The sequence below is a fragment of the Chiloscyllium punctatum genome, chromosome 22 (assembly GCF_047496795.1).
Source record: "Chiloscyllium punctatum isolate Juve2018m chromosome 22, sChiPun1.3, whole genome shotgun sequence".
In the NCBI taxonomy this organism is placed as follows: domain Eukaryota; kingdom Metazoa; phylum Chordata; class Chondrichthyes; order Orectolobiformes; family Hemiscylliidae; genus Chiloscyllium; species Chiloscyllium punctatum.
Genome location: NC_092760.1, coordinates 90,975,600 through 91,002,346, shown reverse-complemented (window position 1 = coordinate 91,002,346; position 26,747 = coordinate 90,975,600). Strand labels below are relative to the sequence as shown.

At 42.4% G+C, this 26,747-nt stretch overlaps 1 protein-coding gene across 3 annotated transcripts in view; it reads right to left on the bottom strand.

Moving 5' to 3' along the window:
• ano1a (anoctamin 1, calcium activated chloride channel a) overlaps positions 1-26,747 on the bottom strand; it is a 214,552-nt gene that overhangs the window by 122,099 nt on the left and 65,706 nt on the right. For all 3 annotated transcript variants that reach the window (XM_072592818.1, XM_072592819.1, XM_072592821.1), the window contains 4 exons: positions 22,426-22,480; positions 6,807-6,858; positions 6,370-6,425; positions 5,358-5,399 (listed from right to left, as the gene is read on the bottom strand). In XM_072592818.1, the coding sequence (XP_072448919.1) occupies positions 5,358-5,399; positions 6,370-6,425; positions 6,807-6,858; positions 22,426-22,480 (205 nt within the window). The remainder of the gene's footprint in view (positions 1-5,357; positions 5,400-6,369; positions 6,426-6,806; positions 6,859-22,425; positions 22,481-26,747) is intronic.

Genomic DNA, 26,747 nt, shown 5'->3' with positions numbered 1-26,747 from the left:
GAAAAACTGGAGTCATAGATATGGAAGTTTCAAGCCATAGCATGTGCTGGGTTTGACAGTGATTGCTGAGTCATGCATTACCATTTTCAATGGATACCTACAACTCAGCAGGTGGTGTGCAAGAAATCTCTGCACTGCCACCAGTTCAATTTTTGCATGGAGCTTACATTGACTCTTCATCTGTGCGCACATAGATCTGGAGGTTTACAAACTTATTCATTCATGGAATTTTGGCCAGCATTTATCACCCCTCCCAAGTTGCACTCGAGAAGGTGGTGATGAGCTGCCTTCGAGAACTGCTACTGGCCATGTATTAATGTCATTACAGAAGGAATTTCAGGATTTAGACCCAGTGATGCTGAAGGAACAGCAATACATTTCCAAGTCAGGACAGTGAGTGGCTCAGAGGGGAACTTGCAGATAGTGACATTCCCACCTATTTGCTGCCCCTTGTCCTTTAGATGGAAGTGGTCATGGGTTTGGAAGATGATGTCTGAGGAGCTTTGGTGAATTTTTACAATGCATCTCGTAGATGAGACAGACTGCTGCTACTCAGTGTCAGTGGTGAAGGAAGTGGATGTTTGCAGCTATAGTGCCAATCCTACAGGCTGCTTTGTCCTGGATGGTGTCAAGCTTCTCGGGTGTTGTTGGAGCTACCCCCCCCTCCAGGCAAGTGGGGAGTTTTCCATCACACTCCTGACTTGTGCCTTGTAGATTACAGAGAGGAGCTGAATCACTCGCTGCAGGATTACTAGCATCTGACTGTGGTACATTTACAGTTAGCTCAGTTCAGGTTCTGGTCAGTGGTAACCCCCAGGATATCGGTGGTGGTGGTTCAGCAATAACACCACCATTGAAATACATGATGCAATAATTAGATTGTCTCTTACTTGCGATGGTCATAGCCTGGCATTTGTGAGGCACCAATGTTACTTGCCACATACCATCTATTGTCCAGATCTTGCTGCATCTGAACGTACACTGCTTTACTTGATGACCAGTTGTGAATGTTACACAATGTTCAGCACCAGCGCATATCAGATTGACCTTGTGATGGAGATAAGGTAATTGAAGAAGGATCTAATGATGACTAGGCCTAGGACACTACCCTAATGAACTCCTGCAGAGATGCCCTGGAGCTGAAATGACTGACCAACAACAATGACCATTTTCCTATGCGCCAGGTATGACTCCAAGATTCCCTTGGACCCATTTTGCTAGGGCTTGGATATCAAAAGCAGTGACTGATAAGCAGCAGACCATTCAACCCCTCAAACTTTTCCTGCCATTCAAAGAGACTATTGCTGATGCGTTCAACCTGAAATCTGCGTAATTGCCTACCCTCAACCTTTCACCCCTTATTTACATAACAATCTACCTACCTCAGGCTTAAAATATCCAAAAGCTTCTACTTCCACTACTTTTCTGGGCAGAGTGTTACAAGAATCATGGCCCTCAAAGAGAATTCACCCAATCCATTTTAAAAGGGGCCCCAAATTCGAAATACTCCCATAAGAAACACCATCCTTTCCACCCCTCCCTGGTTCAGATCCCTCAGGATGGTAGGTTTTAGTGGAGTTTCCTCTCATTCTTAACTCCAGCAGATTCAAAGTAAAAGCCCCGAAACATCGATTTTCCTGCTCTTCGGATGCTGCCTGACCTGCTGTGCTTTTCCAGCACCGGTCTAATCTTGACTCTGATCTCCAGCATGTATAGTCCTCATTTTAATCCAGCAATTCAAGCCTACCCTCTAAGTTCTCTCTCCAAACAAGCCATCCCATTCCAGATATTGGCCCAATATAACTTCACTGAACAGCCTCCAATACAGATACAGCCTTTCCTCAAAAGGAGAGAGAGTTGCCCTGGGGAGGCCTCAACATTGACATTGCATCATGAAGTCTCATAACATCAGGTTAAACACTAGCAAGGAAACCTCCAGCTGATTACCACGTACCATCCTCCCTCAGCTGATGAATCGGTACCCCTCCATGTTGAGCAACACTTAAAGGAAGCACCGAGGACGGCATGGGCACAAATGTAATCTGGGGAGGATTTCAATTTCCAGCACAAACAGTGGCTCAGCAGCAATACTGCTGATGGAGCAGGTCAGGTCCGAAAGGACATCGCTGCTAGACTGGGTCTGTGGCAGGTGGGGAGGGAACCAACGAGGGAAAAATATACTTGACCTCATCGTTACCAATCTGCAAGCTGCAGATACATCTGTCCATGATAGTATCGGTAAGACCGACCACCCCACAGTCCTTGTAGAGACAAAGTCCCACCTTCACATTGAGAATATCCTCCGTTGTGTTGTGTGGAAGAAGTCATGAGTTTAAATGAAACAGATTGGAGGGGACAGAATCAGGGTAGATCCCAGGAGTTTCCTTCAGTAGGTGAGAAGGAAACAAAGGAACATAAATTTCAGAATAAAACTCCCTTTTAAAAGGGAGGAACGAGATGGCCATTAGAGTGGTAGGCTGATTTTTTCAAATGTATTCAAGGCTGAGATGGATAGATGAGAGAGACAAAAAAGGGTAAAAAGGTCATGGATGTCAAACAGGAAGATGGAGTTGATCAGATCAACCACTATCTTATTGAATGGTGCAGGCATGAAGGACTGAACCACCTATTGCAGCTCCGATGTGGAGTCATTGTAGTCAGAAAAATACAAATTTTACTCAAAGTAAAATACTGATTCACAGATGTTGCATATGTTAGAAGATAAACAAAGAATGAGAGGTTATAGTTTCAAATCTGAAAAAAACAAAAACTAAAGAACTGTGGATGCTGGAAATCAGAACCAAAAACACAAATAGCTGGGAAAACTCTAGTCTGGAAACATCTCTGGAGAAAAAGCCAAATTAACATTTTGGGTCCAGTGACTCTTCTTCCAAACTGAAGAATTCTTCAAACATGGAGGGTCATTGGAGACTAGAACTTGCTCCCTCGTTCCTCCTGGCTTCATCTTAATGTGGAAAGGACAGAGTCATAGAGATATACAGAACAGAAACAGACCCTTTGGTTCAACTCTTCAATGCCAACCAGATATCCCAAACTGATCTAGTCCCACCTGCCAGCACCTGCCCATACCCCTCCAAACCCTTCTTATTCATATACCCATCCAAATGCCTTTTATTGCTGCAATAGTACCAGCCTCCACCACTTCCTCTAGCAGTCCATTCCATACACACACCACCCTCTGTGTGAAAAAGTTGCCCCTTAGGTCCCTTTTATATCTTCCCCCTTTCATCCTAAACCTATGCCCTCCAGTTCTGGACTCCCTCACTCTAGGGAAAAGACCGTATCATAGGAGATAGAGTTTAATTCAGATAAATGCGAAATGCTGCATTTTGGGAAAGCAAATCTTAGCAGGACTTATACCCTTCATGGTAAGGTCCTAGGGAGTGTTGCTGAACAAAGAGACCTTGGAGTGCAGGTTCATAGCTCCTTGAAAGTGGAGTCGCAGGTAGATAGGATAGTGAAGGCGGTGTTTGGTATGCTTTCCGTTATTGGTCAGAGTATTGAGTACAGGAGTTGGGAGGTCATGTTGTGGCTGTGCAGGACATTGGTTAGGCCACTGTTGGAATATTGCGTGCAATTCTGGTCTCCTTCCTATCAGAACGATGTTGTGAAACCTGAAAGGGTTCAGAAAAGATTTACAAGGATGTTGCCAGGGTTGGAGGATTTGAGCCACAGGGAGAGGCTGAACAAGTTGGGGCTGTTTTCCCTGGAGCATCGGAGGCTGAGGGGTGACCTTATAGAGGTTTATAAAATTGAGGGACATGGATAGGGTAAATAGACAAAGTTTTTTCCCTGGGATTAGGGAGTCCAGAACTAGAGTGCATAGATTTAGGGTGAGAGGGGAAAGATATAAAAAGAGACCTATGGGGCAACTTTTTCACGCAGAGGGTGGTACGTGTATGGAATGAGCTGACAGGAAGTGGTGGAGGCTGGTACAATTACAACATTTAAGAAACATTTGGATGGATATATGAATAGGAAGGGTTTGAAGAGATATGGGTCGGATGCTGGCAGGTGGGACTAGATTGGGTTGGGATATCTGGTCGGAGTGGACAGGTTGGACTGAAAGGTCTGTTTCCATGCTGTATATCTCTATGACTCTATTTACCCTATCCATGCCACATGATTTTATAAACCTCTAGAAGGTCATCCCTCAGCCTCTGATGCTCCAGGGAAAATAGCCCCAGCCCATTCATTCAATCAATCTCCCCCTATAGCTCAAATTCCATTAAAAAAAAAGGTAGAGGATGAAATTGGAAGTTTTTAATATGGAGGAGTGGATCCACTAGTGGGAACAGACATTAGCTTCACTGGGGATAGATATGTTGTGTGTGAGAGGGCTCAAAAGGTGATAAATACAATCTTCTGGAATTTTACTCCTTTATCTTTGGGGATTGGAGTGTGTTTATGCTGAACATTCCCCGAGGAAAACAGACCTGTGATGCAGCGTTCGTGTTTGGTGGATCTAATCTGTCATGGAAAGTAGAATCTTGATGCACTGACAAACTTTCAATTAAAATACAGATTACTGAAAACCATTTTCATTAATTTGACTAGATTACATCCAAGAAACAGTATTGTAGACACAGTTGCACTTAACGGTCATCCCGTTACCCCCCCTCCAACCCCCGTCAAACCAAAATGCTCAGACAGTATAGTTTTACCTCCATCTTTATTCTGGGAGGGACAAAGAATGATCGCTCATGTCCAGAACTAGAGGGACACAAGTTCAGTCTTCTCTGGAACAGCAGTTTCTCAATCAACTAGTTAGCCATTTTATAAGGAAGAGCATCCAGATAAGACAACATACATATCGATTGGGTGACCGTTACAATCAGTGAGTGTCAATTGTAAAAGATTAAGCCATCTGCCATTATACTGGCTTCACATAATGAATGCATTTCACCTTGTTAAACTGACCTCACATACTGAATGTTTCCAATATTGTTAAATGGTTCTACATAATGACTGCTTTTCAACCTTGTTAACCCATTAACCCTCCATCTTGGAAACCAAGATTTATCTCTACTTAGTTCAGTGTTTGTATTTAAAACCTACCCATGCCTCCACAATGGAGATAAGTGTAACTGTGCTCTAAAGCATAATCACTGAAGTATGTTCAATAATTGAATCATTCGTAGACTGAAGAATGGTAAAATTCTCCATAGCAAGGAGATACCACTTAAAACATGTTGACTATTGTTTAAATTAATATTTTTGACAAATTGTTGAACTGATTAAAACATTTCAAATTCAATTTCAGGAGGAAAACTTCTTTCAGACATTTACTCTTTAAAATTTCAGCACTGACATTATTAGGTCAAAATCTCACCTACCTTCCTATCATTTTGCTCGGTCGAATCACCAACATAATGACCCTACAGGAGAGCAAAGGAAATATTGTAATTTTCCACCCCTCTTTCATTCATACCACAAAAATAAATTCTTTTTAAAAAGCCTAATGTTTCCCTAAGGTTAAAAATGTGAAAAATTTCCAAATTTATATTGCATTGTTGCTAATTAAAGGACACATCTACTTGTGTGAAAGGCAAAGTGAAGTTAGCAGAAACATCTCACAATTAGCTCACTCACAATGAAGAGGCCAAAAAAAGGTTAAACTAAAAACCAATAAGAGGGATTTAAATAAGGAGGCAGAAAAATTATGCAAACCTAACCTGCAAACATTAAGAATAAGTCTGGGAAAAAAAAAAGTGTTTACAAGTCCATGATACTCAGAGACTCAACCTCATGAGAAGGATTCCTTCTAATATCCACCCACAATGAACAGGTGCAACTGAAGAACAGGCTGGTAGAATACCCAAGGCCAACTCAAACAGAACATTGGAGGCACCATAGCATCAGGCAGATTGAGGGTTGGGGGTGGGACGAGGAGAGATGACATGGAGCTGCAGTCAGTGGATCACATTGCAAAGCAGGACAACAAATGGAACGATTCCCCAAAAGTTCACGTGTCCTCTGGGACTGCCTTCCTTAAAGAGAAGCACTTAGGGAATCTGTATTAAAATGGCCATCACTTGCTAAAACTGGTACTGGGTTTTGAAGCCAGTGATTGGATTTTGTTCCAGTTAATTATGAATCAAGCTGTTGTTCTGCAAAGAAAAGGTACTAATTATCTTTTCTTTCCTCATTTGACACATACATTTGATTCTAATAAGACCTTGAGCTGGGATTTCACCTACCTTCGACTTGCCATTGCTCTCCACAAGTCTCATGGAGTCTCGTAACACAAGCCTCACTTCATTCAACACTTGCTCAACATGACTGTACCACAAGGAATGTAACACATTTTATTGCCCATTAGGTCAATCATGGAGCAGTATTACTTACATCATGCAAAGGGTAGGCTGCAGTGTAAACTCCACTGGCAATCAGACTAGTGATTCCTAGGAGGAAACAGATGCTGCTTTAAACACAGGAGAATTATATTACACTACACGGCTTAAAAACTTCATTACCACAATCAAGCTATTCAGATATTTGGATGAGAACTTAAAAGGAACCTAGGTGTGAAAATAATGTGTGAAGATGTTTGCCCTTTTACGAGTTCAGAACATGGGAGAAGGTACTTGGCAAACTCAATGAGTAGCAGCACATGGTCAGTTACACAAAACTGCAAAAATTACATTAGTACTTGCCTTCGTGATAGAGTATGTGCTTCAACAGACACAGTGCATCAGTCTCACTGGCTGCCTTAGTGACCATTTATAGAGATGAAATGTAGTACTGTGCCTTTCTGTAAAGGAAAGGACAGAGGAATCTCTTACCCATGCTGTATTTTGCCCTGGTGCAAGTTGTTCTTTTTAAAATTTCATAAACCTAGCAGAGAAAAGAACAAGGTATTATTTCATGAAGCAGCAACATTATTGCGTTTCCCATGACAGGTCATCCCCTACAGATTACCTAAATGTTTTCCATCACATTGGGATAGCTAGGAATAACATTAACACAAGACTCCACCTTTTAAAATCTGCTTTCTAAATTTAAGGATTCCAGACAAGTTTTTAAAATAAATATTCCATCTATTCATTCATGTTTTGTCTTCCTCAAATTTCTCTACAAGTCACCCCCTGGCTTAAGCCCCTCTCTTTCAATATTCACTCAACCACTGCTTGTCTTGATAGTTTGAGTCCAATTTCAGGTGCTGAGGAAATATTACTTAAAATTCAAAAAAAGGGTACCTTTCCCACACCCCAAATACAACAGCAGCCCAGGAACAGGCCCTTCAGCCCACCAGGTCTGCACCCACTGTTGCCATTCTAAACTAATCCCATCTGCCCGAGTGTGGTGCAGATCCCTACATTCTCTGCCTGCTTATGGCTCGGTCTGAATGCTTTTTAAATGTTGCTGATATATCTACTTCATTTCCCTCAGACATTTTCTAGGATTATATAAGCAGTATTTACACCAGCTGTCATATTTTAATATAGATAACAAATTCAACATCACTGCTGATTTATTCCTGACCCCAAAATCCAGGCCAATCTGTCAGCTACAAAGAAAGCAGCTCTCAAAGACTGAACAGGTATTTGACATGGATTTCCTCATTCCTGACAGCAGTTCAGAATCAGGCACCAAGTCAAAGGGATTTACAGGTATCAAGCAACTATAATGTCAGCAAGTAGGTTACACAACCAATCACATTGCAGTGTTCACTCAGACAGCAAAAAGTAGCACCAAATGTTTTCATCAATCTACATTTTCAGATAGAAGATCTGATAAAGCTGCTAAAATTAAATTCTATGAACAATTAAGATATAATTTTATCATAATGAAATAATTCTAAATTCGTGAAATGTCAAATTTTACCCCTTGGGGCCAATGTGAGTAGCTACGACCACAGTGAAACCTCATTCATCATCATGCAACTTTTCCATACAAGATTAACAGCATAAAGACAGCTTTATCAACTCACTGGTTAGTAACTGCACTCAAAGAGAGGAGGGGGTAGTGGAAATCACTAAAGGACACTGAGGAGCAATGAATGCCAGCAACATGCCCATCATTCAGCTTAGGAAACAATTCCAAACTTGCAGTCACTTAGTTTGAGTGGGGCAACGATAGCAAGCACATTTTCATCATTACCACTGCAAAATCCAGGTCAATGTCTTATTGTGAAAGGCTCACATGGAACTGGGAGGGAATTCCTATTCAGAAATACACTTGGCTTTACAACTGGAAAAAGATGACATCACTAGCTGTGTTCTCCAACATTTGATCCCTCTTCAATTAGGTGTTACAATAACCAGCACAATCCCGTGCCATGATCTCTGTGAAGGTTTAGCCTCGTTATTACTGGCTTATAATGGAACTGAAGACAGACATTAAAGAATTACTGTCATGATCCTGTTAATAAATATATGCAGAATATAAAATGCTCAGGAAACCTTTTGCCTAGAGTTTTCCAAATTCTGATAGTTGCTACTGTTTTCACTAGGCTGCAGTGTTGTGAATGGAGGGACTACCTGAAGCTGTTAAAAGATCAAATATCACAATGTTAAAAATTGTGGCTATATATAGTTAAAAAGAGCAAAATACCAGGTCTGTCTCAGTTTCTTGTCAAATTTTGAAACATCTAAAAGCACAACAGTTCAGTGCCTCCTTATTCTTCAGTGATTAAATATTTGGGAATTTAATAACATTTTAGTTTTGTTTTCCAGATGATGTCCAAATATGCTAGACTAGAAAGGATAAATCAAACATTCAACTTTTTAGTGATTCAATGGATTGCTGCTTTGAAAGTGAAGTGAAAAAGAAAATCAAAATAAAAAGTTTAATAAAATCTCAATACAAAATACTGTCAATGAAGGCTGGATTGCAAATATGTTAACTGTCAAATAAAACAAAAATAAGTCTAGCATCAACTTGCCTACTCAAGACATTTTAATTGTTTCACAGAAAATAGCACAGAATTTGGGGATGGAATGGGTCAAACTGAAACAAAACAGAATGGACTCAAATGGTCAAAAACCTCCTTGAAAGGAATTGGTTTGAAACCAGATTGGATTAGAATCAGACAACACGGAGGTGAGGGGGCAGTACAATTTAAGTTTAGCAGACAGAAAGGAGAGCGTGAAGATTAACCAGTCACAGAATATGGAAGTCTTTGTCCAAATTAAAAACTGTCATTTCCAAAAGAAAAAAGAAAGAGGCTATCCCATCTCTTGATGCTAGAGTCTGTATTCAGGAAGTCGGTCCAAACTATTCATAAGCCGGTAACAAAACTGCTGGGAAAATCCAGTGCTAGATGAACAACTGCAGCTCAGATTGATTTATCAATAGGGAGAACAGGAATATAGAATATTAAGAGGTGATTCAATAGAAGAGTTCACAAATGATTCAAAGATTGAGTAGGTAAGTTAGCAAGAGCAAAAGGACCAACAAGAGCACGAGTGTGTATTAATGGAGCTGGACAAACTGGAACAATGTGCTGTGATGTAGGCCAGATTCTCGGTTAGAGTGTGGTGCTGGAAAAGCACAGCAGCTCAGGCACCATCCGAGGAACAGGAAAATCGACGTTTCGGACAAAAGCCCTTCATCAGGAATAGAGGCAGAGGGCCTGCAGGGTGGAGAGATAAATGAGACGAGGGTGGGGGTGGGGAGAATGTAGCAAAGAGTACAATATGTGAAGGGGGGGGTGGGGATGGAGGTGATAGGTCAGGGAGGAGGGTGGAGTGGATAGATGGAAAGGAAGATAAGCGGAAAGGAAGATAGGCAGGTAGGACAAGTCATGGAGACAATGCTGAGCTGGAAGTTTGGAGCTGGGGTGAAGTGGGGGGAGGGGAAGTGAGGAAACTGATGAAGTCAACATTGATATCCTGGCGTTGAAGTGTTCCGAGGTGGATGATGAGGGAGCTTCGGGGGTGAAGGAGGCCCAGGACGTGCGATGTAGGCCATTCAGGGATGAATGTGTTTGGGAACACTCCTTCGCACAGAGGGGTCTGAAAGTGTGGATCACGCATTCATAAAGTATGCACAGAGTTGAGTTAATTGAAAATTTCAAAACTAAAATATCTAGCTATTGCAGTTAAGGGATATGGAAGAAAGGTTGGGTGTATGAAGTCACGATACAGAGCAACCATAAACAAATGGTGAAACAGGCCGAAGGACATCCTTTCGCTACTATGTTCCTACAAGGATAAAAAAGGGTCAGCAGCAAGAGATCAAGGCCAAAAGTTACTGAAACTGTTTAGATGCAATCTCTCAAACTATTAAGCAAAGGCATCTGGGACCAAAAAGAAAGTGGCAAATAAGACAGAACTGCCTCTGACAACGAAGGCTTATTAGAAGTAAACTACTATTTTTAATTTATTTGGGACAGTGCAGGAGGCCCATTGAGATCCATTCTGTAATGCTCACTATGGGGTAATATTACTAATGCCCCGACAAAGATTGTAAACATATTTAAGTTTCGAGGATACAAAAAGTCTGTGGGAAAGCAAAACCTTGTTGAGAGAAGGGAAACAGAGTCAGTGGAAATAAACAGCCCAGGCTGATGAGTAACAAGTTGGGCTCAACTCTGACTAATGTAAGAATATGCATAACTGAGAAATGCATTTACAAGATCAATCAGTAATGGTTTTAAAATCTTAAAATAATTAAATGCAACTTTATTACATTGTATGTAAAGTTCCCACAAATAAAATTTCACAAAATACATAATAGCACTTAATTTTTAAAAAAATATTCACTACATGTGAAGGAAACCATAGGCTGGTTTAACAGATTGAGAAAGATGATAGTGTTGTAAAATGCTGGAAATTAAAAAAAAACTATTTTCATGAACTAGAAGCAGACATTGATCTTTCCACTTTAATCAGAAAAGTGGTTTTTTTGATTAAAACTTCCTGTAAATAAAAAGCTGGGAACAACTTACTACAAAAATAACTTATTGTCCCCATTTCTTTTTACAAAACAAAAGCACAGAAATATAATCCCATATGGTAGCAATTATCAAACATCTATAGAACGCCTACTGCCTGTCTCCATTGTTCCAAAGTTTTAAAATAGGGGCAGGAGAAGATCAATGACCTGTGAAAGTTCTGACTTTTTAAATATCTCCACTGGATGCTGCTGGAGGAGGCAGGAATCTAGTGCTGTCTAAAGCAGATGAAAAATGGTACCAATGTCTAGTCTACTTTACAAGGCCACTAGCAAACAATGATGTTAAGGGAGGAGGGAGAGAACGGACAGGGATAGGATAGTCTACCCGGAAATTAATTGGGTAGCCAACCCAAGAGATTCCCGTTATGCAGAAAACCTTGCATCATCCCAGACACCAAATTTTAATCCAACCATCTGCAGACTCCTGTTTTGTCAGGATGAGTCTGACCCAATGCTTCATTCTGACAAGCTTGAGATATCCCACAGGAGCATCTTTCAGAAAATGAGTGAAGCAAACAAACAGCCAGTTAATTGTGACAGTGGACTAGTTTCCCTTAATTTAGCAGTCTGAAAGAAATTTAGCAGTCAACACAGATTCAAACATGGCCTTCAGAGTTCCACTATGTGGATGGAAAATTATTCCTCTTGCCATTTGTGACATACTTAATGAACAATTATTTCCTTTTAATTAACATCCTCATTTAGGCTATGAGGCAAAACAGTATTTTAAGCACAAGGGATTGCTTTTTCAGTGTTTGAGTAGGGGTTAAATGAAGAAGAGTTCAGAAAACAAAATAAATAAAAGGTCTAATAAAGAGATATGTGTCAGAACAAAGCATAGATCATTTTAAATACAGTGTCAAACTTAATCTCAATTTTTAAAATAAAAAGACGACTGGTTGATTGTCAAGTCTCAGTTGCTACATCCTTGCTCAAGTCAGAACTTATGGTTCAAGTCCCATTTAAAGTTTAGAACCTAGCTAGACACCCCAAAGCAGTGTAAACAGAGGGAGTCAGTTCTGGGAGGTGCTGCTTTTCTGAGGAGACTAGACTGGGGCAGTAGCTGCCTTCCCAACTGAATGTACTGAAATAAGAAGGGCCGTGGTACTATTGTGAAGGGCTCCTGGCAAATACTTACATCTTGTTGTTTGAGACCTCTTGCTGTGCTCACATTAACTGCTTTGATTCCAACCTTACAACAGCAGATACACTTCAAAATGTCATTGCTTGTATTGAACGGAACCCTTTAAGGCAAGTCCTCATTTTCTCAATCAGCTGTGAGAAGCCCACTCACCCGGGCCATTCCACAGCCAGGGGCTGCAGGTAGGTGGCCTGTGTCCCTCAGCTCTGTTAAGAAGGTTGGCATCAGATGGCCAACTTAAAATTGCTGCCCCCAATAACACACCGAAGGGCTAAACAAGCCAAGAGCTACCAGCCAACCGGATTGGCCAGTAGTTCAAGCCTGGAGGAGGAGTGCCTCATATTCTGCCTTGGAAAACTTCAACCCCAGGGCATCAATGTGAACTTCACCAGTTTCCTCATTTCCCCCTTCCCCCACTCACCCCAGTTCCAAACTTCCAGCTCAGCACTGTCCCCATGACTTGTCCTACCTGCCTATCTTCCTTTCCACCTATCCACTCCACTCCCCTCCCCTCCCCCACTCACCTATTGTACTCAATGCTACTTTCTCCCCACCCTCCTCTCATTTACCTTTCCACCCTTCAGGCTCTCTGCCTGTATTCCTGATGAAGGATTTTGCCAGATATGTCAATTTTACTGCTCCTCAGATGCTGCCTGAACTGCTGTGCTTTTCCAGCACTGCTCTGGTCTAAACAGTAGTTCAAACAATCTGTTGCATCAGAACCAACCAGTGGATGCTGCTGGTGCCAGGCATAGGGTCCAGGGAGGTGGTCAGTGAAGATGCCCAGGTCCAGGTAAGTGACAGAGATCAGACAGGGCCCCCACCCACCAAATGCAGTGCAGCATCCCCACCCACCTCTTAGTGCAAATCCCACAATTGTTCAAAACAAAAAGGCTGACCTATTCCCACCTGCTTGCCTACAACAACCTGAAGAGTGTTGAGCCTGTTCAGTGTTGTTGGAGCTGCACTCACTCATGCAGGTAAATGGTGCCTTGCAGATAGTGCTCAGGCTTTGGGGAGACATGGGGTGAATTACCTGTCACAGTATTAGATTAGATTACTTAGTGTGGAAACAAGCCCTTTGGCCCAACAAGTCCACACCGTCCTGCCAAAGTGCAACCCACCCGTGCCCCTACATTTACCCCTTCACCCAACACTACGGGCAATTTAACATGGCCAATTCACCTGACCTGCACATCTTTGGACTGTGGGAGGAAACCGGAGCACCCGGAGGAAACCCACGCAGACACGGGGAGAATGTGCAAACTCCACAGAGTCAGTTGCCTGAGGTGAGAATTGAACCCGGGTCTCTGGTGCTGTGAGGCAGCAGTGCTAACCACTGTGCCACTGTGCCGCCCACAGTATTCCTAGCTTCTGACATGCTGTTGTAGCCACAGTATTTATATGATGAGTCCTGTTGAGTTTCTGGTCAATGGTCATCCCAAGATTGTTGATAGTGGGGGATTCGGTGATGGTAACATTGTTGAATGTCATGGGGCCATGGTTAGCTTCCCTCTCATTGGAGGTGGTCATTTCCTAGCTCTTTCATGGCATGTTATTTGCCACTTGTCAGACCAAGCCTGGAGTCTTATCAGTTTTGTTTGGTTATCATACCAACAATCTAGGAACTATATATTGTAAAATACAAATGCAACTCATACTGACTATTAAATTGACTTTTCACTAATACGATTCATGGTTAGATAAACGTTCAATGTTGTGAATCTACTGTAGGTTATAAGAATCATCTGTTTCACTAGAGTTTTTCGTTATCATTTCCCAAGGACTAATTTTATCTGAAGCGAATCAATTTCAAAACTGACAGGATCTCAATGGTGGGGGTTGGGGGACTCAGTTCACAATTCATCAAAAGATTAAATGAGGCCAATAAAGCACTTTCCTGTCTCTTCCAACCTCTTCAGTCAGGCAGGATATACAGAAGCTGGAACACACACACTAACAGGTTAAAGCAAAGAAGCTTCTTTCCTGCAGAATGGACTTCTCTAACTTCAAATAGAATGTCCACCTTGCTTTTGCCCACCTCCTGTGCAGCTGTAACCTTGTATGCCTTGCCTTAGTGTCCCATGATCTGGATCTCCTAGTTTGCCAAGACCTGCCTGAACCGCTCACTCTACTTAAGTAAAAGTGACAACAATAAATCAATTAAAGTTGTCTATGACATGGGGTCAGTATCAACATTTCTTCATTTTTAGGAGGGATTGGAGGTGGTTGGAGATTTTAAGTATTTGAATGGGTTTCATGAATGGCTTCTTTTGCCGTGACTTTTAAAGAGATGAGAGATTATAGTTGACTGAAATAAATTCCCACACCCCTGCATATTGGCTTTGGAAGACTGCCCATGGTAAATTCTGTATGGATGGATACAAGGCAAATTAGCATCAGAGAGAGGGCGCAAGGTTTTGAAAATTACATTGATGTAATTTTAGATTAGATTCCCTACAGTGTAGAAACAGGACATTTGGCCCAACAAGTCCACACCAACCCTCCAAAAAAAAAAAAGAGTAACCCACCCCAGACCCATTTCCCTCTGACCAATGCACTAACACTATAGGCAATTTCCCATGGCCAATTCACCTGACCTTTGGACTGAAGTGAAACCGGAGCACCCGAAGGAAACCCACACAGACACAGGGAGAACGTGCAAACTCCAGACAGAGTCGCCTGAAGCAGTGTGAACCACAGCCACCGTGCTGCCCACATCTTAATAAGGGCTTTTATTGGATCAGTATATTGTTAATGAGTTGGAGGTAGAAAACAGATCTGAGAGAGAAAGGGGGCTTACATTTGTAAATAGTTGTTTAATGTTCACTTTTAAGAAAAAAATTGATATTTTTCCTTAAATTATGGAATTTGGGGAGTTCTCGGTCACTCACACATTAACAGACTACGAGACGAGCTAAGTTTTTCCTATTTAGTTTAAGTTAACAGAAGGGTTAACCACTGTGTCATAACAAAAACAATGAATACAAAGTCCCAGATAACCAAGGCAGACCTTTAATTCAATCACTGAAACCTGCCCATCCATGATCCACTCCCAAGGGCACTGCACCCAACTATCCAGCCTCCTGCAGCAAGCATTGGGGTTTAAAAAGGCTTTGGAAGTCCAAGGATGTCTGCAGAGTCGGGATCTTTCTGGAGGAGGTGCTTGCCTCACTGGCAAAAACCTAGCCCTTTATTCTCCAGTACCTAAAATCAAAGTTTGTTCTTTGTTTCATTGCTCTTAAATCACCCGCTTCCTCTAACCCAACACTATTTCACAAAGCTTTGTTCCTGGTCACTCAGTGGCTCTCCCTCCATCATCCCCAACTCTTCCTTCACTCCAGCACTGGGATCTTCAATAGCCCAGTTACATATTTCCTCTATAAGGTCACCATCATCCCGGAGGACCATTATAGTGAAAGCCAGGGCTGGTGAGGGTTTAACCTGAGGTCAACATGGTTCAGGCGATAGGAGAGGCTGAGGAAGCAGAGGCTTCATGGTAACCTCAGTCAGTTTAAGAACTAAACCCATGCTGTGGCACCACCCTCCATCACAAACAGGCGAGCCAGCTCCAAGTCTCTGCCATTAAAACAATTGCTCCTTGTTTAAGGTTCTCCTTATAATTCTGCTTTTGACCAAACATTTTGACACCACTCCTGAAATTTTGGATTCAGTGTAATTTTCCTCCTCACACTATGAAGCACCCAGGGATGTTTTAGGTTAACAATGTTGATAATGTTTGCTCTTCATTAGCATGAATGTTTTTAAGAAGCATATACTGCCTTTCCATCATCCTAAACAACTGCTCACCTGCTTCTAAAAATATGACCATCACATCTAAAAACAAGATTGATGAGTGCTTGGAGAGGGAGTAAGATTTATGTATGATTCATTGCACATTTATATTTGCCAACACCACTAATCAGCACAATTTAACAATTTAGAGGGGACCTTAATATTTGAAATGTTTGCTTTCCACTCCAAGTTAAAAACATTCGCAATCACCAAACAAGAGCTGCAAAATCTGCAGTACCCTACAGAGACTAGGCCTGAACAAGGAATCTGGTTTATATTTTGAACTGTAGCTTATTATTCGACCAGTATCAATCAAGTTATAGGAAGGTACATTCCCCAAATTAATCCTTTCACAGGGTCTAAATCATTCTTCAGCAAGCAATAACTTTCATTTGATTAATTGAGGAGCTAAATTCTATTCTGTTCACGTGTGGTTAGTTGTAAACACTTTCCATAGGAATAAGCCAAATGGTCCAGGTCACAGGTAATGCTATTGATTTGTGATTTTCTTGGTGCTTTATGGCTCATGGTATCACACAAGACTTTTACTCAAGGACAGTTACTTAAGTGATTTAGTAATTTAACAGGCTTATGACATTAGCTTTGTACAGAGAATGTTGGAGAAACTCAACATTTCTGGCAGAATCTGTGGTCAAAGAAACCAAGTTAACACTCAACCTAAACTCCTCCTGAAATGTCATATAAGACTCAACTTTAACTGCTTCTCTCTCCACAGATTCTGTCAGACCCGGCAAGTTTGAGCAATGTGTGTTTGACAGATTTGTTCTTGTTGTTTCACCAACATCCCACATCAGTCACAGGCCACCCACTGAAACATCTAATATTGTACTTCTCTCTTGACCTTCAGGAAACTATCAAACTTGACCCCTCTGTTCACCATAAGCAGAGAGAAAAGCTATGGAGAAACTACCAAACTACAACACAAAATTGATTAAACATCTAGCAGCAGGAACCAATTCTTATTGTCCTCCTTTATTTTCAAAGTTAGACAGAGGTTTATTTTATGATGTGCTTTTAAAGGATAAACATCTGGCAAATGTGACATCTGACAGATCACTCTGGACAGAGGATTCTCTCCCATCAGTAAATTTACTGTGAAAGCCACAACCTTGTATTGGCCATTCAGAATTCACTGATTTTCACATATTACATCACTTAGTGCAGCATGACCTCTATCTTCCTATTTCTAATTTGATAAAACATCAAAAACACATTAAAAAGAGAAGCAAAATACATTTATATGAACATAACCTCACAGCTGTGTAGAACATAAAACATGTTCATTTTAGTTCATATGTGCAAATTGTTTACACAAATTGAAGTGAAAGGAAAACTCTGATCTACCTCATCCATTCTCTATCAGTTGTAGAAGCTCTGTCTCAGTCTGATTGAAGAAAATATTGATAGATTTCTGATTATCGATGGCAGAGTTATGAAATGGTATGAGCAAAAGGCATTGAAGTGTTTGATCAGCCACGATTGTATTGAATGGCAGAGAAAGGCTCAAAGGGCTTTTCCTAATCAAACACAGGAAGTGGACACCACCGGCTGGGCCAGCATTTATTGTCTATCCCTAATTATCAGAGTTAGTGGTGACAAATTGCCTTATTGAACTATACTGGTATAGGTATATCCACACTGCTCTGAGAGTGTTACAGGATATTGATCCATATCAGAGGATTCAATAGAGCGGGATACATCTTGCTCGGTGTTCCTGCTGTATCGTGTTAGCACATTCCTCGATAAGGTTTCTTCATAGCCACCCAGCTAAACAGATTCCAGACTAACTTGGGAAAGTCACATTGGAAAAGCACAATCTCCTTCAAAAAAGGTACCAGAAGGTCATGAAGGAGCTCTTATGAAATGATCTTTACTCCAGTCCAAAACAAGTCTGGCTTTTGAAGAATACAAAAAAAAAATCAGCAACTTATTTCAGGAGCCCATTTATTTAATACAAAATGTATCAGCCTCACTCTATCCTCAAGCTGTAAACCAAAGCAGAAGAACAGTAGGACATTCAGTCCTTGGAGTGTGGGGTGCTGGAAAAGTACAGCCAGTCAGGCAACAACTGAGGAGGAGAATCAATGTTCAAATTAAGCTCTTCATCAGGAATGAGGCTTGTAGGCCAAGGGGGCTAAAAGATAAATGAGAGGGGAGGGGGGGGGGGCCCGCGTAGGAAGATAGCCAAGAATGCAATAGGTCGATGATGTTGGGGGTGAAGGGGATAGGTCGGAGGGGAGGGTGGAGCAGGTTGGTGGGAAGGAAGATGGACAGGTTGACAGGGTGGTGTCAAGTTGGAAGGTTGGATCTGGGATGGGGGGGCTTGGGAGATGAGGAAACTGGTGAAATCCACATTGATCACATGATTGCAGGGTCCCAAGGCAGAAGAGAAGGCGTTCTTCCTGCAAGCATTGGGTGGTGAGGGAATGGCAATTAAAGGAGACCCAGAGTCCTTGGGGGAGTGGGAGGCAGTGTTAATGTGTTCAGCTACAGGGCAGTGGAGTGGTTTTGTACATGTCCCCCAGAGATGTTCTCTGAAGGGTCCCGCAGGTAGGTGTCCTGTCTCCCCAGTGTAGAAGAGACCACATTATGAAGAACAGATACAGTAAATGACACATGTAAAAATGCAGGTAACTCTCAGATGGATGTAGAAGGCACCTTTGGGGCCTTGGAAGCAGGGTGGGGGGGGGGGGGGGGGGGGGGCTGTGGGTGCAGGTTTTCCAATTCTTGCAGTGACAGGGGGAGAGGAGGGTGGGTTGGTGGGAGGTGTGGACCTGATAAGAGTGTAACGGAGGGAATTGTCTTTATAGAACGTGGATAGTGGTGGGGATGGAGATATATCCCTGGTGATGGGGTCTCTTTGTAGTTAGTGGAGGATGATGCCTGGAGGAGGAACACCTCATCTTCCACCTTGCCTGAAGGAAAGCCTCATGTTTTGCCTTGGGACCCTCAAACCACATGGGATCAATATGGATTTCACCAGTCTCCTCATTTCCCCTCCCCTCCACCCCCCTCCCCCACCAACCCCTCTACCTGTCCATCTTCCTTCCCACCTATCTGCTCCACCCTCCTCTATCTATCACATTCTCAGCCAGCTCCCGTCACCCCGCTCCTCCCCCGTCCCCCTCCCATTCATCTCAGCCCACCAGCCTCATCCTGATGAATCAACCTCTCGGGTACAAGCTCTTCTCGTGCTCCTCGGATGCTGCCTGACCTGCTGTGCTTTTCCAGCACCACTACTTTGCTCTCCAGCATCTGCAGTCCTCAGTTTCGCCTGTTTGGCCCTTGGAGCCTGCTACACCATTCAATAGGATCATGGCTGATCATCCGACTGAGTCTCCTGCTCCTCCTTTTCCCCCCATACTCGGATTCCTTTAGCTCACAATTAAATGTAACATCTCCTTGGAACCATTTAAAGGGTTTGGCCTCAAGAACATTCATTATGGCAGAGGATTCCACAGGCTCACCACTCAGTGGCAACATTTCTCATCTCAATCAAAAATGGCCTGGGATGCAATCCCATCCGGCCCAGGGGTTTTGGTTGTTTTAAAGCCCAAAGCCTCTGATACTTCCCCATGTCAAACTGTGCAAGCTCCTCTCAGTCCCTTTCCTGAATTCCATACCGACGTTCTCCTTTTCCAGAGTGAAGCCAGAAGAGAGGTATTCATTTAACACCCTCCAATATCCTGCAGCTTCACACACAGGTTACCCCCTTGGTCCCCAATGGGTATTTCCTAGGCTAACCTCTTCCATGTATTTATTAAATATTTTAGGATTCTCCACAATCCACTTCATAAATCCTTTTACAAGCTCCCTTTTTGCTCTAATTGCTGCATTTCCCTCCTCACTTCCAGCGCTGTAGTTGAATTGTTACCTTTGGACTTACTAAACACCCTACCCTTCTTCCTCATCCAGTGCTGAATTGTCCTAGACATCCAGGGTTCCTTGAACTGCTTGCTCCTATGTTTCCCACTAAAGGATAAATGTTGGACCCGTACTCTCACCAGCTCCCTAGTTGTTCTGTTGCAGACTTACCCACAAGGAGCTGCTCCCAGTCTATTGTGGCCAGATCCTGCTTTATTTTAGTTAAACCTATCTTCCCACAATCCAAAGCGGTCTTTTACAGGCCATCCTTTCCTTGTCCAGAACACATTTGAACTGTACTGTGTTGTGATCGCTATTGCCTCAATGCTCCCCCAGTGCCTCAAACTCTTGTCCGGTTTCCTTCCCCAGAACCAGTCCCTTGGTGGGCCTTCAATTGATAGAAAAACCTCCCGTGGATACATTCAGGAAATCCATCTCTCCTAAACCCTTAACATTATGTCTATCCCAATTGATGTTGGGAGTGTTGAAATTCCCTGGAATAAGTACCCGATTATTACTCTCACATACCTCTGTGACCCATCGATACATTGGCTCCTCTATTTCCCACGGATTCTTTCGGGGCCTATAATACACACCCAGTAAAGCAACTGCCCTCCTAACATTTCTAAGTTCTACTGACAAAGCCTCGTTTGAGGACCCTACCAAGGTATCATCTCTCCTTATTGCAGTCATTCACTTCTTAACTAATAGAGCTACACCACCACCCTTTTTACACTCTCCTCTGGCTCTCCTAAAGATAGTGTACTCTGGAATGTTGAGTTTTCAATCCAGACCTTCCCTCAATGTTTATGATAACAATATCACACTTCCACATGACAATCCACACTATTAACCCATTAGTCTTAGCTATTACATCACTAGCATTAAAAACCATCCAGCCTTGCCCTCTTTACTGAGCTGAAATCACTGACTTGCTTCCTTTGCTGTAACATGACTGGTCTCTGTTTTATCAATATCCCTGAAAGTTGCCACTCAGGTGGATAGTGCTGTTAAGGTGGCATACGGTGTATTAGGGTTTATTGGTAGAGGGATTGAGTTCTGGAGCCACAATATCATGCTGCAAGTATACAAAAATGCTAGTGTGGCCGCACTTGGAATATTGTGTACAGTTCTGGTCACCATATTTCGGGAAGGATGTGGAAGCATTGGAAAAAGGTGCAGAGGAGATTTACCAGGATATTGCCTGGTCTGGAGGGAAGGTCTTATGGAGGAAAGGCTGAGACACTTAGGTCTGTTCTCATTGGAAAGAAGGAGACAGAGGGGATTTGATAGCGACATACAAGATGATCAGAGGATTGGATAGGGTAGACAGCGAAAGTCTTTTTTCCAGGATGACGATGTCAGCTTGTACGAGGGGGCATGGCTACAAATTGAGGGGTGATAGATTTAAAACATATCAGAGGCAGGTTCTTTACTCAGAGTGGTAAGGCCGTGGAATGCCCTACCTGCCAATGTGGTTAACTCAACCACATTAGGGAGATTTAAACAAAACTTGGATAAGCACATGGGATAATGTAGGGGGACGAGCTGAGAATAATTCACAGGTCAGTGCAACATCGATGGCTGAAGGGCCTGCTCTGTGCTGTACTGTTCTATGTTCTAATATCGTGTCTCCTCCCCCTGCCAGACTAGTTTAAACCCCTCCCGATAGCACAAGCAAAACTACCTGCAAGGACATTGGTCCCAGTGTGGTTCAGGTATACATTGTCCTGTTTGTACATGTCCCATCTTCCCCAAAAGCTGTCCCAGTGATCCAGGAATCTAAAATCCATATTTTGGTTTAAATGTAAGTTGATTAATCCTTACCATTTAAACTGTGTACACTTTCCAATTCTGTCAGTAACTTTTCACTCTTGAACAGAATCTAAATTTCTCCAACATCAGCACACATGACCAAGCCAGAGTCTACATTGCAGATTAAACACTTATTAAATAATTCACAGGTTCATATGTTTATAATTACTATAGGCCAAATGTAAGAATAAGACAACTAGCGAGTTAAAATAATTATGTTGTATTTCTCATTTTTTGCCTCAAAGCCACAAAACCAGTTTGATACAGAACTAGCCATCAGGATGCATTTCCTGATGAAGGGTTTATGCTCAAAATGTTGACTGTCCTGCTCCTCGGATGCTGCCTGACTTGTTTTTTTTTAGCTCTACACTCATTAACTTTAAATCTCTGCCAAGCAATTCTTGGAACAAAATGGATGAAGCATAATTATTAGGAGATATTCAAATTCAAACCCTAATTTCCAAGAATCCCAATACTTCCAGAGATTTTACAAAGTCAGAAGTCACATGACACCAGGCCATAGTCCAACAGATTTATGTGAAATCAAGTTTTTGCAGCAGCGCTCCAGAAGCTTGAGAGATTTAAAATAAACTTGTTGGATTAGAGTGGACAAAATCAGAAATCATGACACCAGGCCATAGTCCAATACTAGCACCTCCATATCACGGCCTGATTTTACTCAGACAATACACAAGTGTAGGGGGAGCTACGTTAAATGGAGTCTATTTAACCATTCCAAAAATCATGCAGGATATCACAGGGATGACTGATTATTTGTAAAAATCAAAGATATCCTCTGCCCAAAGTCACTTTGCAAACTATGAAATTGTCAAACTTATACTTCAAAACTAAGTTTTAATACTCACAATTGTGCTTCTTGTTGTACTGCTGAAAAAGTTATCCTTATCTGAAAGGTCAAATCTAAAAAGAGGAAGAATAAAGAATTAAGTGGATAAAGCAACAACAGCTAGGCTATTGTCTAGATGAAAGCAAAGTGGTGCCAGTATGTAAAACATCACTGCACGTGTAACTCACAACCACAGGGTAACGTAGCATTAAAATCCTATCCATGGCAGGTGGTGAAATTGGAAATCATGACAATAGTTACATGGTCACCATTGGATTAGCTTTTAAAAACCTATCTGGTTCACCAATATCCTTTAAGGAAGGAGATCTGCCATCCTTACCTGGTCTGGCCTCCACATAGCCAATGTTCTCTAGCACAGAGGTCTGGGTATGACTTCTGAAACAGATGGTCAATGCTCAGAATAGCTACACAGCTTAGAGGGAAAGTAGCACATGACTCATTGACCTTGCCACTCAAGGGAACAGCTGCGTTCTATTCATTCTGTCCATGCTCCTCAATCTTATACACCTCTAAGATCCCCCTTCAACCTTCTCTGCTCTAAACAAGCTTATCCATCCCCTCATCATTGAGATGGTCCATCCCAGGCAACATCCTGGTGAACTTCCTCTGCCCCCTCCAGTGCAATCACATCCTTCCCATAGTGTCATGATTTGGAGACACCAGTGTTGGACTGGGGTGTACAAAGTTTAAAAATCACAACACCAGGTTTAGTTGGAAGCACTAGCTTTCGGAGCACTGCTCCTTCGTCAGGTGGTTGTGGACCTGGTGTTGTGAGATTTTTAAACTTCCCATAGTGTGGTGACGAGAACTGCACACAGTGCTCCAGCTGTGGCCTAACCATTCTGTCCAACTCCAACAGGACCTCCCTGCCCTTCTAATGTCATCATGACTGATCGAGGCAAGTACCCCATATGCCTTATTAACCCATCCTACCACCATCAGGGATCTGTGGACCAGCATTCCATCATCCCCCAGTTCCTCTGAGCTTCCCAGTGTCCTGCCATTCATCGAGTACTCCCTTGTCTTGTTAATTCTTTCAAAGTCCTTCAGCTCACACTTAAGGGTTAAATCCCATCTACCACTGATCTGCCAACTTGGGCAATCTACTTATATCCTTCTGTAACCGAAAGACCACCTTCCTCATCATTTACCTTCTGGCCTATAATCAGATAATCCACAAATGTACTATCACCCCTATGTTCTGTATCAGATTCATATCGATCATGAACAATAAAGGATCCAGCACTGATCCCTGTGGTACAGCACTGCACAGCAGGCTCTGCCATCCTACACCAGATTTCAGCTGCAATTGTTGAAATAGGGACAGCTAGTCATTCAGCTTCAAATTGTTGAAGATTCAATTCAATTATATTTGACCTTCACACAAAGTCTTTATTCCACAGCTCAAATGATCCAATAAAAGTCAAACTCAGTCCTGGAATTTTCAATGCAATGACAGTTAGTTTCAAATTCCCACTATCCTTGGCATTTAAAAAAAAAAGTTATATTCGGCTACTAAAGGACCTAAACCATTTTAAAATTGTGCCTTCATTTTGAATCCCCCTCAATAAGAGAATCTCTCTTTAGCTAGCTCATTACAGAAGCACAGAAATGTAATAGTGCAGGAGACAGCCATTCAGCCCATTGTACCTGCACTGGCTCTACTACCTAATGCCTTGTCCCCATTTCACTATAATGTAACTTAACTATCCAATGCCCCTTCAATGCCTTGATTGAACCCACCATACCACATTTCCAGATGCTATAGTCCATACGCTGACTGCACACAGTGAAAGTGTCCCCATCATTGCTGCTTCGTTTGTATTTCACTTTTAATCTGTGCCCTCGTGTTCAGGTTTCTTTAGAAATGGGAACAGCTTCACCCTAACTGCTCTATCCGTGCTGCTCATCTTTTTGAGAACCTCTGTCAAATTTCCTCTCAACCGTCGCAACTCCTTCAATCCATCCTTGCACTGACCCCTCATTCCTGGAACCCTTTTTGTTAATTGCTTCAGCACTGTCCAACACGGCCATATCTTTTCTATAATGTGTCATCCAGAACTATACACAATACTCCAGCTAAAGGTCAAACAAGTGACCTGAAAAAGTTCAACATCACCTTTTTCTGGTACTCTACATCCCTATTAATAAAGCAGAAGACACTGATTGCTGTCGTAGACTTGGGTTGAGTGTATAACTCTGGCTTCTCTCCCTCACTCACACAGATGTCATCACCATTCCAGCCTTTACAACTTCTGATTGCAAATGGTACTGCCAAAACTCCAGCTCTCACAGAAACCAGAAATTAACTTGTGCAGTCTGGATCAACCAACATTTCAACTTCCCCTCCCACTCTGCCAATGACATGCAGACCCTGGGCCGCCTCCACCACTGCTCCCTCACCACCTGATGCCTGGAGGAAGAATGCCTCATCTTCCGTCTCAGAACACTTCAACTTCAGGACATCAATGTGGACTTCACCAGTTCCTCATTTCCCCTTCCCCCACCTCACCCCCGCCCTCATGACCTGTCCTACCTGCTTATCTTCCTTTCCATCTATCCACTCCACCTTCCTTTCTGATCACCTTCATCCCCACCCCCATTCACCCATTGTAGTCTATGCTACCTACTCCCCACCCCCCCTCTCATTTATCTCTCCACCTTGCAGGCTTCCTGCCTCTATTCCTGATGAAGGGCTTTTGCCTGAAATTTGATTTTCCTGCTCCTTGGATGCTGCCTGGCCTGCTGTGCTCTTCCAGCAACACTAATCCAGACTTGGGTTAACCCAGGGCTGCAATTGCTAAATAGAGAACACTTAAAATAGTCACTATAGCACATAGTTAGACCATAAGACCATTAGACAGAAGAAATTAGACCATTAAATGGCAGAGCAGACTTAATCATGGCTGATAAGTTATTGGGAGAAAACCGGAATTGGGGTTGAAAAACCTTTGACCCCTTTGGCAATCAAAGGATCATTAACTTTTAAACGTACTCCACAGCCTTCTGTGGCAATAAATTCCAGATTAACCACTCTGGCTAAAGTTTCTTCATTAGCACCATTCTAAAGGCTCTTTCCTTTGTTCTAGGGCTGTGCCCTTGGGTTCTCGCCTCTCCTATCACTTGAAACATTTCCCCAACATCCACTCTGTCCAGGCTCCCCGGATGGACATTTCCTCAGATGACCACTCCTAGTATCTTATGGTATTTGCCACTTTGACCACTGTGGCGTACTGACTAAGGATTGTGGAGGTTGATTAATACCAATAATCCTCCTTTGTCTTTGGCCTATCTTGTGATTAGTGATGTAGAACACATCACTGCAGAGCATCTGTCCTTGGATAACAAAAGATGTACTTATTGCCTTCTGCAATAACCAAGGAAGGAGAAAGTGAGGACTGCAGATACTGGAGAGTCAGAGTCGAAGTCAAAGTGTGTGGTGCTGGAAAAGCACAGTAAGTCAGGTAGCAGCCGAGGAGCAGGAGAAATGACGTTTTGAGTATAAGCCCTGAGGGGCATATGTCCGAAATGCGATTCTCCTATTCCTCAGGCTGACTTGCTGTGCTTTTCCAGCACCACACTCTTCAAATAAGTACAACCACCCTGTTCAGGAAAAATGACTAGGACTTTAGGAAATGCTACATATACATTTGCTCCCTCTGAAAGCTACAGGAAAACTCACATGTCACCATCCAAAGACTATGGGACATCAGTAGAATGGGTGGAGCCAGTATTATTATTATTAACCACTTCAGATCCATTAACTTATCGAACAGAACCTATCCTGTTCAGCCTACTTCATATAGGTTAGACAATGAGAGAGAGTTAAACACAGCAAACAAGACAATAAAGATGGAACTATACAGCACAAGAATAAAAAAAACGTTATAAAAATCTGTAAAGTGCAACTTCCCATTTCCTCAGCAAAAGAAAATCCAGTTCCTTGCAGAGAAATGTTCATGAAAATGTAGGTTTTTATTTTTCAAAGGAACAGAACTTTAAATTTACTAAAACAATGAAAACCAAAACTACTGGAGAAACTGAGCAGGTCTGGTAACATCTGTTCACCTGATTTTTTTGTTCCTCTGATGGAAGTGGTGTCAATTAATCATAATCAAGGGATGTTACTGCTGGAGATAAGTCATTCCTTCAAATGCCACTGAAAAGTTAAACATCATGAAGAACACAGAAACTGGAAGAGGCCATTCAGCCCCTTGAGCCTGTTCCACCATTCAATATCATGGCTGATCTGTAGCTTAACTCCATCTACCTGCCTTTGGCTCATTTCCCTCAATACTTTTGTAAGAGAAAATTACTGCA